Genomic DNA, 12679 nt, shown 5'->3' with positions numbered 1-12679 from the left:
GTCTTTATTAACAAACAGGCTATCCAAGGCCACTACATTGAGGAGGGGTGGGGGGAGGGAGGAGGAGGGTTACTTGCTGCTCACACTATATACAGATGCAAGCAAAGGGCGTGGAGAGTGAGGGCTCCCTGCTCCCTCCCTCCACCGGGGAAGGGCATGGGCTAGAAGAGGAGGAGATGGGGGTTGGGAAAGGGGGGAATGTTTTGGCTGGCGGGGTCCCCCCTCCATTCCCTGGAGTTTGGGGAAAGGGGAATCATTAAAGTGCTTTCAGAAAATGAAGAAATGGTCCCTGCCCCTGGAGTGGCTGGTGACCCCCCCAAAATCTAGGCCCCAGTGACCCCCCCCCAGGGTCTGGTACATTCAAGGGGGGAGCCGGCTCCCCTGACGTGCAAATAAAGGGGTCCAGGGCCCTGCCCAGTCAGCAGCAGTGGGGTAAGGAGGTAGATTTTAATGATCTGTGAGGAATCTGCTATCTTGTTCTTCTTGGGCTGGCCTCTGAATTATTGTCTTCCTCCAGGAGTCATCCCTAACATGATAGCTACCTCAAAGGCCTTCCATGTTCATTTAGTACAATAAGCAATGGTGGTGAACTTCAAGCTTATGGTTCCCTTAACTGTGCTGTGTTGTATATTTTCAACCCTTTTCTTTTTTTATGAACAAGTGAACCAAACCTTTTTCTATAAAAGCCCCAACAATTTTAAAGAGCAAACAAAACTTGTTCTGTTGGTTTAGTGCCTCCTCCTCTCCCATTACCAAGCTGTATCATAATCTTCTTTAATCTTCAGCATCAGCCCACTGAGCTTTGAGAGCTAAGGGTGCTTTACAAGTTAAGTGTCCAGAAGCACCTACCACCACATTGGTAGACCACCGACTGATTGATCCCAGCAGCTGGCTTCACTGACCTGCACAGCCAGGCTTGGGGCACCCCAAATCACACATGCTTCCACTTTCTAAAACCAGGTGTGTTGCTGTCATGGGAAATCTAATTCCAGTCCGAGGGCACCATTACTGGGAGGTGGAGGTGGATGAGCATTTGGACTATACAGTTGGTGTGGCCTTTGAAGATGTCACTAAACAGGAGGATCTGGGAGCAAACTGCCTCTCCTGGTGCATGAGGCACACATTTGCATCATCAAGGTAAAGTAAAATCTGGATACTCACAATTAAAATTTGTTTTTGAAAGATTACAGCAAGACCTTTTTACTAGCAATAATTAAGACACACGTTATGTTTTACAAATATTCTAAGACATTTCAGGAGTTGCTGCCAGTCACTTTCCCTAAAGTCCAAGTAAGAGGAGAAAGAGCAGCTTTTCTCTGAGCTAAAAATAGCTAAAATTTATGGAGAATTATGTGCCAAGTACTCTTATATGCATTATCTCATTTACTTCTCACAATTGTGTTATCTCATTTTAAAAATCAGAATGCTGGGTACAGTGGCGTGCACCTGTAGTCCCAGTTACTCAGGAGAGTGAGGTGGGAGGATCGTTTGAGCCCTGGACTTCAAGGCCAGCTTGGGCAATATAGCAAGACCCCTTCTCTAAAACAAAAACAAAAACAAAAACAAAAACAAAAATAAAAGAATAAAAATAAAAAGACCACACTTCACAGCAATTAGATAATCCAAACGACATGGATTTGGAACTTGGATTCAAACTCAAGCAGCTGGCTCCAAAGAGTTCATTCCCAACCACTTAAGTGATTGATTTTTTCATTTCTGTTTACCTTTAGTATTAAGTCAATACAGTTTGCTTTGAAGCCCCAGTTCCATCTTTTTAAGTGAATGTGGGCAAGAGGCTTAGTAGTTATGGCTAATTCTGGTTTGCTCCTGCTGCTGGGCACTCTGTCTTTACACATGGAGTAGTTCCATATAGTAGGAAAAAAAGTCTCATGCAGCCCAGGTCAATGAATAAACTTTCAGCCTTAGAACAACCTTCCTTCACCTCAAAAACTGAAAAACAAGACCCCACACTGCTTTCCCATCACACCTTGTAAAATGGGGCCTCTGACCCTCCTTGGTTTGATGAATCCTATTAATGTTCATCCAATGTTCTCTGCCCATGGTCCTCTATCATGGTTATTTACACATTATGTGTCATGCCCAAGCATAAGTGGGAAGACCAACTTCCCCCTGATAATAGATGAGGACACTAATGAAATCTACTAAACTTCACACCCAGTTTGGGGAATGCAAGAATTACTATACACTGAGGCAGATATTTGATTTGGGGATTCTGCCTGAAGTAAGGCTAAAGATCAAAGTCTCTTCTTTAGAAAGGCAAGAACAAGGGGCAGAGTAAAACTAAGGGAGCATAAAGAAAGCTTAGAAGTCCGTGTAGGGGGAGGAATAAGGGGAGTAAGAAGAGAGAATAGAAGAGGGATGGAAGACAAAGGAAGGGCAAAAGCTACAGGCCAAATGCTAGAGCCAAGCCAGTTTCTTACAGATGTAGGGGTGTGTAGGGGTGTGTGTGTGTGTGTGTGTGCACGCACGCGCACTCGTTACAAATGGAGAATGAAGGTAAGGCATCCTAGGATAAGGTCTCCTAGCAGATTTGCATTTTTGGCTCATAGTATTAGACTCCATTGGTGGTGGGAGAGAAAGTACAGGAAAGGACTCATATAGCTTCTGGCAGCTGCTTAGTTAAAATAAGGTGAAATGGGCTAGAGACAGGCTGGCTTCCTCTGACATGTTTAGATTGTATTCCAAGTGTTCATCCCAGCAGCCTAGACTAGCCTGTTGACACAAAAAGCTTTTCAAGTATCTGTAGGTAGCAGGGTTAGGAAATTCCTGTGACAGGTTTTGGTTTCTGCCATTTTTCAAAGTACACAGGATGCAGAGCACGGATAGTGATATAATATTGGTTGGTAACAGGCCCACTGGCTCCCCACTCAATTTGAAAGTTTAAGAATTGGAGTAACTGTGCAGAGAAGAGCTTATGCCAAGAGGCCCATTTTACCACATGGAAAATCACAAGGTTCCCTGTTTCAAATGTCTAATCCAAATTTTAAAAACATGTTCTATTCCTGTGCTAGTTTAGATGCAAGAGAGTTCAGGATGCTATAGGTAAATTTCTTAGATTAAGAGGTTACTAGAGAAAAAATGATGTTTGAAAAATGTTTCGGCCAGGAGCAGAGGCTCATACCTGTAATCCCAGCACTTTGGGAGGCCAAGGTGAGCAACTGCCTGAGCTCAGAAGTTCAAGACCAGCCTGGGCAACACAGTGAAACCCTGATCTCTACTAAAAATACAAAAATTAGCTGGGCTTGGTGGTACATGCCTGTAATACCAGTTACTCAGGAGGCTAAGGCAGAAGAATCGCTTGAACCCGGGAGGTGGAGGTTGCAGTGAGCCGAGACAGCACTACTGCACTCCAGCCTGGGTGACAGAGTGAGACTCTGTCTAAAAAAAAAAAAAGAAAATGTTTCTTAGGACAAATTTTAGAAAAGAGATAATTTAGAGAATATAGTTTTAGAAATGGCTTGTCACTTTGGTAGTCATTTAATACTAGAAAGTAGCAAAATCATAGGACTATCAATAAAATTAATATGAAATGTTCTATAAATAGTAAGTCTATAGAATTACTGAAACTTTATTATGTCAAATTTAATTTTCAGGCATAGGTATGAATTTCTGCACAACAGAACAACTCCAGATATAAGAATAACAGTTCCTCCAAAGAAGATTGGCATTCTATTAGACTATGAAAATTCCAAGTTGTCATTTTTCAATGTGGACCTTTCTCAGCATCTATACACATTTAGTTGTCAGCTTCACGAATTTGTGCATCCCTGTTTTTCTTTGGAAACCCCTGGGTGTCTAAAGGTACATAATGGCATTTCAATGCCAAAACATGTCACTTTCTATTAGAACATTCTGATGTCCAGTTTCCTGTCTTCCATGCCTACCCCTCTTGCAGCCAATCACGCCTTAGCTGGCTGAACATGGCATTTAAGCACCATGTGCCCAGCACAATTTATGGCTCATGTTATTATCTGGCAGAATGGTGTGCTGGCGCTCATTTCACCCAACCTGGATTCTAGTCCTGTGTGCTGCTAAGATAGTCATTACCAGGCCCAGCTGTAAAATAAAGGCTCAGACTAAATGAACTCAAAAGTCTTTAAAGTTGTCAAACTGTAGTTGTGTATATGCAAAATATGAGTTTCCAAAACCTAGAGAGCTTGGAAGACGAGAAGGGTAGTCTTAATGGCTCCAGCAGCCCCGGTACACTCATGTATTTCATGAGTCAGCCAAGAATATACTTGAGAAGGCGAGAGGCTGTCTGTAGAAAACCAGGGAAGCTGTGTGCCCTTCTCAACGTCTTCTACCCTCATTTTCCCAATAGTGAGCAGCACTGTGGTGAGGTCCCTTCCACTATGTACTCTTTATAACCCCCTGTTCCACTCCTACACAGTATGCACCACTCTCTAATTTTGAAATTACCTCTATAATGCCCAATTCCACGAAGGCAGGGACAGTGCCTGTTTTGTTAATTGCTAGATCCCCAAGGGCTAACATATAACAGCTGTCACCAAGTATTTGTTGAATAAATGAGTATCTTCTTCAGCCACTGCTCTTTGGCCTCTCACTGCTCTCCATGTGAAGGATGGCAGGGCTCTTTCAAAACTACAGCAAAGGACCTACGGCCAAGAAATGGGAAAAAACCTAGAATGGAGGCAGCGTGAAAGAACAGAAGGGCATCTGTGGCATATTAGCAAATGAACAACAATTTTTTAAAAGAAATTAACAGCCCACCAGAGGGCAAAGCTGAGGATGGGAAGGAAGACTGATCTCTACCCAGGCAGCTTTCAGGCATCCTGCCTCACTGCCCCCAGGCCATTCTGTGAGCTCAATGCCCAACTCCATCAGCTACATTCCTGGTTCTCCTGTTCAAGTTTCCAGTTGCCACTTAAGCTCTGCACACATAGCATTTTCAAAGCTTGTGAGTGAAGCTGCAGAATAATTCCATTTGTGAAGCAATTACAATTCAGTATCACGTCCCACGGATGCCTCTAAACCCAGATATGCCCTAATCTCATCATTTAAGGTTTTGTGTTTTAAAAAAAGTCCACTTTGATGTTTTCTGGTGAAACCCTGTCTCTACTAAAAATACAAAAAATTAGCCAGGCCTGGTGGTGGGTGCCTGTAATCCCAGCTACACAGGAGGCTGGGGCAAGATAATTGCTTGAACCCGGGGGTAGAGGCTGCAGTGAGCCGAGACTGTGCCATTGCACTCCAGCCTTGGCAACAAGAGCGCAACTCTGTCTCAAAAACAAACAAAAAAACCTCTGATGTTTTCCAGCACATGCAAAGCCTGACAAACTGAAAGACTCTCATCTTCTACTAAACTCTGGCTACTGGTATAAATGGCAGCTCAGATTCCTGAATTAACAGTTCACACTGACAATTTAATAACTCATTATACACACACATACCTAGCCTGCCAACCTGGACTGTCTACTCTGAAACAAGGGACAGCAGGCTGGGCGCGGTGGCTCAAGCCTGTAATCCCAGCACTTTGGGAGGCCGAGGTGGGTGGATCACGAGGTCAGGAGATCGGGACCATCCTGGCTAACACGGTGAAACCCCTGTCTCTACTAAAAATACAAAAAACTAGCCGGGCGTGGTGGCGGGCGCCTGTAGTCCCAGCTACTCGGAGGCTGAGGCAGGAGAATGGCGTGAACTCGGGAGGCGGAGTTTGCAGTGAGCCGAGATCACGCCACTGCACTCCAGCCTGGGAGACCACAGCGAGACTTCGTCTCAAAAAAAAAAAAAAAAAAAAAGAAACAAGGGACAGCAGATGTAAGCACAGAAATGGTTCCAGTTATAAACAAACAAAAGATACACATATGTATATTAAAAAATGTTCTCAGCTACTGAAATAGAAACTACCAAGTAAGAAACAGGATATAACAGAGAAGGCAAGTTTGAATTCAGGGTTCTAATAGGCTTTATGGAATACTACACATGTTAATATGAACACGGATAAATGGATTAAAAACTCGACACCTGTAAAGTTTTAATTAAATTTTTATTTGACCAAGAAAAAACTGTCTGGAATTGTCTGACATTTACACCAAATGTCAGACAAATCCACTTAAAGCAGATTAGGAACTTCAAGCATCACAATTATTCAGCATAAAGAGCCTTTGTTGAAACATCTTTCTCATTTATTTAGAAGAAAAACATCTAGAACAGAACCAAACAAAACTTCTGTGTTTTTGTAAAAAAATTCCAATTCCTTAAACTACTATAAACAATCTACTGAAACTGTATTCAACAAGGGACAGGATTTACCTCAAGGCCATGTTCACCTGCAACATGCTGATAAGTCTGTTAAAAAACAAAGCAAAAAAAGTGTTTTTAAAAATTAGACCACTGTAGCCACAATCCCTAACACTGGACAGTTAAAACAAAAGATATCAAAATCTGTTCTTTTCTTAGCTTTACCTGTATCACTTTATAACTCCTGAGAAAGTCAATTCACATAAGCTGTGGCCTCCCCACCTTAACAAAGGGGAAAATGAATATGTAAAACCACCACAGAATCTTGGTGTAAACTAACATGGGTTTAGTAACACAGAATGCAGTATTAAGAATTTAAGGCACCCTTATAAGTCAGAATTGGAAAGTTGGTTTGAGACTTGCAAACTAAAATGACACTGGTTTCTGATAAAATTAAATGAATTTTATTTAGAAAAGTGTGTTTAATAAATTACTTCCTGCTGGTTCAAATGACACACAATCACTTGCATACATCCACTAAGATATTTCTGAAGTGTATACTTGGTCAAAAGTAAAAAGCAGAGCAAATGCATGGGCAGTGGGGCCTTTTTCTTAATACTTCTCATCCTCCAAAATCTGTTAAAATCATCATCTTCCACAACTCACACACTGGAAGCTGTCCACAGCACAATTCACTATGATGTGGCATTCTGTAAATAAGACTATATTGGTCTTGATGCAAGCAGGTTCAGCTACCATACTGCACTATAAGAAAAGTCCTCTCCTCAACTTACCAAGACAACTTCTCCAATTTCTAGTCACCTTCCTATCAATTAGTAGAGCAAGATTCTCACATGTTCACTATGTCTTTCTCCAGTTTTCTCATCTATAAATGTACTACTCCTATTTTCTATAGAAAGACAATGGAAAGCATGTAATTGCTGTTGGTAGATAAGTAGGCCTTGAGTTTATTTTGCAAACAAGACCTGTTCTATCTACCTTTTCATTTAGGAGGCTAAAAGCAGAGTCAGCTTGATTTCAAGGACTCTATTTTCTTAGTCTCCAGAAGAACATAACCAAATCCAGCTTTTAAAACACTGTCCTTTACCATGTCAAGATACTCAAATAAAGATAATTTATAACTTCAAGCTATAGGAGATAAATTCTGTACATATGCTTGTTTCACTGTAACCAATGGTTAATTAATCTAAATGCAAGAGAAGTGTTTGTTATTTGGAAAGAAGACCCCAGCTGGTCAGCATCTTTTCTGTCATCCGGAAGTCCCCTGGAAGGAGTAGGACTATGACCTGGGCACAACAACTGCCCCTAAGTTAGTACTTATTTTAGAGTTGCTACTGAACAGGTGGTGGTTCTTGTCAAGTATATCATGTCTGACTATTTCATTGTTTGTTTTCTGCTATCACCAGTTCCAGAAAAAAAAAAAAAAAAAGGGCCCAAATTGATTGCTTTTTCATTTTGCCAGAATGTGACCGAATCATGGTTTTTAGCTCTATTTTCACCTTACTCAAATCCTGGAGGAATTAAACTATCATTTATTTGAAACGTTACAAATTAGCCTCCAGCTGATTCAAACAACATGTAGTCACTCAGACATAGCCAATAAAAATGTTTTGGTAGTATGAACTTGGATTCTAATCTTGCTATCTCTCCTACTCTCATTCCTACGTCTAAATGTTAGGTCTCTTGCTTGAAAGGAATTTAAGAGATGCCCTTAAATTCAAACAGACTGGATTGCAGAAAGGAATGTAATCCATTCACTGGGAAAATACACAACCAACAAAACTGAGATTTCCCAACTGTGCACTATAACAATGCAGAAACACAGTTTTAGAGATGGCTTTACTGGGTATATACATTGCTCTTTGTAGACCCATCTATTATTCTGCCACCCAGAAAGATTCTTACCCTCCTACTTCCTTCCTACTAAATGAATGTTTAAATTAAACATTCATTTAATTTAAAGGTGATAGGGCCAGGGAGAGGGAAGGAAAAAACAAGCAGCACTATCCAAAAGTAAGACCAGTACTCTGGAGAAAGGTAAAAGGTACTCAACATTGTTTTTTGTACCATTTACAATATATAAACCAGCCACAGAGTCCTAGGCACCCAGAATGGACCTCCCCTTCCTTGTCTACCTAATGCCTGTATAGCCTCTTGGAAACACTGCCTTATTCCTCCCCGTCCCAGGAGAGGTTAAGTGCCACACTCACCTCTTTTAGATTACTTAAGTAGCTATACTGCAATCATTGACTTGTGTCTGCTCCACTTGACTATAAGCAAATTGAAGGCAGGGTTTGTGCCTTCATAATCTCTGAATGATGTGAAGATGGAAATAACTGCTTCGTGCTTTCAGGGAGCTCATATACCTGCAAAGAGAAAAGAGACATCAAATTATCTTCCAAATCAAAGGAAAAGTCTCTTTATTAGAAAGCAAAGCAGCTTTCAAATTTGTGTGTGCTTGGGGAGTAGAAGGAAACATTAAAATATGAACCTGCTGGGCACGGTGGCTCATGCCTGTAACCCCAACACTTTGGGGGGCCAAGACGGGCAGATCACCTGAGGTCAGGAGTTTAGACCAGTGTAGCCAACATGATGAAATCCCATCTCTACTAAAAATACAATAATTAGCTGGGCATGGTGGCGGGCACATGTGATCCCAGCTACTCAGGAAGTTGAGGCAGGAGAATCGCTTGAACCAGGGAGGCGGAGATTGTAGTGAGCCGAGATGGCCGCCATTGCATTCCAGCCTGGGCAACAAGTGTGAAAACTCCGTCTAAAAAAAAAAAAAAAAAAAACCAAAATATCAACCTTTCTTCTGTCCCAATACATCTTAAAGATCTGATACACAGTCCCATTACTAACAGTGCTCCATGGTGACTTCTAATCTAGGAAGAGTGGGAGGGGGCACAGAATGATCTGGGGATGGGAAAGATGTATGTGGTTTAGAATGCTCTTCCCATCATTGCAAGAGACCTTTGACACATTTAATATTTATTACAGTTAGACTATCCTTACGAGAGCCCAAAGATCTTCAACATGTATATTTTAAATGTTCTGAATCATAAATTTGATTCATATGCCCTGGAGGCTGGTGAGTGAAAGCTGCCCCCTTGACTACTGAGTAAGCTTAACTGTCAATCCTATATTTATAGCACAACATGAGTATTTGGCTTTCTGCTAGTTTCAGGATCTAGGACTTTATGGAATACATCATATGCTATAAAGTTAATGTCAAATTAGGGATTTAGAAAGATCAAAGGTGATTCTTTTTCAAATGTCAAGTATCTTTAAAAGTCAATTTTAAAAGTGATACAAAGCAACAAAGTATTATAGCTCAGTACCCAACAACAGCCCCTCTCCCCCAAACAACTTTGGCCAAATTTATATATTAATCTGTAGGGTGGAAATCAGATAAACAAACCCCTTGTTACTGAAATTTCATCCTTTTCTTATAAAGTGATCAATGGCTAGAATTTTCAAACAGTGGGATCCTATGCTCCATTATTTTAAATCAGAAATAAAGGGATCATTCTATAGTTCGTTATTGGAAATGGTTCTCTGAATGTGTAGAGCACCGGTGAACAAATAAAACTTTGACGCACACACACATAGGTACATGCAAAAGAAAGAAACACATGTTCCCAGTCCTTCAAAGAACCTCAAGCCAACTTCCCAAAAATAACCACACATAACTAACTACCAAGGATTTCTACGTAAGGCATTTTAAACACCATTTACCAATTTATTATAAACTCAGTAGTGGGTATGTTTCTGTACAGTTATCCATTGAAAACTCATCTAAGTTCTGGAAGAGGGAGAAAAGGGAGATGGAATATAGAGGCTGTCACATGCTACTGGCTACTGGCAGGGGAAGGTAAGCAAGAGATAACTGGCCAAGAGAGTGAGAAGAAAAACTGCCTGTGGCTTGTCCATGTCCAAATCTACTAAATTGGTAGTCTTTTATTCTTAGCCCTTGATTCTCTAGCAGCTGGTCTGAACCACTGTCTGAAACCATTTAAAAAAAAAAAAAAAAAAAAGTAATGGGATAAAAAGAATACAAAATGGCTGGGTGCGGTTTTGTAGAGATGGGGTTTTGCCCCATTGCCCAGGCTGGTCTCAAACTCCTGAGCGCAAGTGATCCATCCACCTCGTCCTCCCAAAGTGATGAGATTACAGGTGTGAACCACCACATCTGGCTGAGAAAATTTTAAATCTCAAGTTATATATGTGTATTTTTGTAGAGAAGTATCCTAGCTGATTAATAATAAACTTTCCAAACATAGAAAAATATTACAGGCCAGGCGCAGTGGCTGACGCCTGTAATTCCAACACTTCAGGAGGTCAAGGTGGGAGGACGGCTTGAGCTCAGGAGTTTGAGAACAGTCTGAGCAACACACAGAGACCCTGTCTCTACAAAATATATATATATTTTAATTAGCCAGGGTGGTAGCACACACCTGTGGCCCTAGCTACTCAGGAGGCTGAGGTGGAGGAGCTCTTGAGCTCAGGAGGTCAAGGCTGCCAGTGAGCTGTGATCGCACCACTGCACTCCAGCCTGGATGACAGTGAGGTCTTGTCTCAAAAAAACAACAAAAGAATTAAAAATGGACATCTGTTTATGTTCTCTGTGCCTGGAATTATACAGCTACTGGAAATACAAGCTACTGTGCTTGTTGTTGCATTTTTAAGGTGATACTTCTGCTCATGTCACAATCACAACAGCAATCATTCCTCTATATAATCTAAAATTTCTTTGAAATATCTTAAAAGTTGGTCTCTGTGGGGGTTTCTGAAAACCCTTCTCGGTGTTAGTGAAGTCAAAACTATTTTCATATGAACAAAAGCTCTTTGGAGTCCTCAATAACTGTTTAGTGGCTCCTGAGACCAACAAGTTTGAAAATTGTTTATATAGGAGCCGTGCACGGTGGCTCACACCTGTAATCCCAGCACTTTGGGAGGCGAAGGTGGGAAGATCACCTGAGGTCAGGAGTTCGAGACCAGCCTGGCCAATATGGTGGGAACCCCGTCTCTACTAAAAATACAAAAATCAGCCGGGCATGGTGGCACACACCTGTAATCCCAGCTACTCAGGAGAGTGAGGCAGGAAAATCACTTGAACCCAGGAGAGGGAGGCTATTCATGGCTTCCCCACAATGAACATCGGGTTGAATGAGTTCCCCAGTACTTCAGACACTCCCTATGTGAAGTGAACAGTTTTTCAATAGTTGCTAATGTATGGTTTTCTGGGCCTCAGGCTCACTTATTTTCTTCACAGGCTTGCCACCTTCCTACAACACATTTCCATTTCAATAACATGAGAGAGATGAGTGCAATAATGCACAAGACACTTAAGCCACATAAGCACCAAATGTAAGATTACTTAAAACAGCTGAGGGTTGACTGCAGTGCACTCTACAGAATCAGTTTTCTAGGATGAGCACATAGCGTGTTCAGTGAACCCCAGGCCGCTCTGTGTAAATGTGTGTAACAGGTAATGAATGTTCCTTCTTCACATATTGTTACTACACATCTATTGCTAAAAGTGAAATGACAGAAGCGACGTGACAGACTCATCTCCATCTATAAAGTATGGAAGATGTAGATGACACAGTTCTAACTAACACAGGCTGATTTTGCCTTTCATGGATTTATACTGTATGTAGATGTACATTCACCCTCTTCACTCCTCCTTGCAACTCCCCATCCACTTCGTAAAAAAAGACCAATTGTCTAGCAATGCAAAGAAACAGTATAGTGTAGAACAAATAATTCCGGGCTGAAAATGAAGAAATCGCGCTTTCACTCTCGGCTCTGTTATTAACAAGTTGTATAACTTTCGGCCTATCTCCCCTCCCCATGCTTCAGTATAAGCTAAAAGGAGGGAGATGACCAAGATGGCTTTACTCACTTCTGACACCAAATGACTGCCAGCGGATTCAGGAAGCTTAAGAATTACCAGCTCTGTGTGTGTGTTCTAAAATTAATGCAACAGGTGCTGCTGCCTCCAACAGGCATCACCGATTGTGAATGTTTGGGTTCGCGCAGGCCCTTATGGGACACAGGATAGCACCACGTATGTGAAAACTGCAAACTAGTCTGGTGAGTGCATATTTCTCCTTTCCACATTTATACTTACCTCAGCTCCGTCGGATACCAAGCTCGTTCTTCAAATGAGGTGGAGAAATGTAAGCGCAATGAACGAGGCCCGGATCGCTGGTGGCGCTGAACCCCCAAAAGATACACACAGCGACAGATGCAACGACCCCTCACCTCTACCCCCCTTCCCTGCTGCATCCTCTGAAATCTGATACGCCTGCCTGCCTACCAGGACGCTGCTGTCACCGGCTCCGCTGGGTGGCCAGAGACCGGACTTAACTCCACGCTACCGCCCCTCCAATGTCCCACCTTTCTAGTAAATCCACTCTCTTTCCGGCGG

The 12679-nt window shown here is 41.9% G+C and overlaps 1 protein-coding gene, 1 long non-coding RNA gene and 1 other non-coding gene across 5 annotated transcripts in view; 1 reads left to right on the top strand and 2 right to left on the bottom strand.

Annotated features, from left to right (window-relative positions):
- Positions 1-4533, top strand: part of FSD2 (fibronectin type III and SPRY domain containing 2) — a 47118-nt gene extending 42585 nt beyond the window's left edge. Inside the window, exons 14-15 of the mRNA XM_037987746.2 lie at positions 961-1137; positions 3615-4533. Of these exons, the coding sequence (XP_037843674.2) occupies positions 961-1137; positions 3615-3867 (430 nt within the window). The 3' untranslated portion in view covers positions 3868-4533. The remainder of the gene's footprint in view (positions 1-960; positions 1138-3614) is intronic.
- A 1476-nt stretch (positions 4534-6009) lies between these two features.
- Positions 6010-12651, bottom strand: LOC103231089 (uncharacterized). Of its 3 annotated transcripts, none has more exons than XR_012091818.1 (5): positions 12380-12651; positions 8735-9016; positions 8454-8609; positions 6448-6504; positions 6010-6330 (listed from the first exon to the last, which is right to left on the bottom strand). It is a non-coding gene; the product is annotated as an uncharacterized lncRNA (long non-coding RNA). The 3 variants fall into 3 exon arrangements; XR_012091817.1 differs by lacking the exon at positions 6448-6504 and having other exon boundaries at positions 6010-6186; positions 6295-6330; positions 12380-12649; XR_012091816.1 differs by lacking the exon at positions 6448-6504 and having other exon boundaries at positions 12380-12647.
- LOC119620373 (small Cajal body-specific RNA 15) lies at positions 7162-7288 on the bottom strand. The gene has a single exon (XR_005236906.1).
- Positions 12652-12679: the final 28 nt, after the last annotated feature.

This window comes from Chlorocebus sabaeus, chromosome 29 (assembly GCF_047675955.1).
Source record: "Chlorocebus sabaeus isolate Y175 chromosome 29, mChlSab1.0.hap1, whole genome shotgun sequence".
Lineage (NCBI taxonomy): Eukaryota > Metazoa > Chordata > Mammalia > Primates > Cercopithecidae > Chlorocebus > Chlorocebus sabaeus.
Note: the sequence above shows the minus strand (reverse complement) of the source record. Positions and strands in the feature narration are given on the sequence as shown.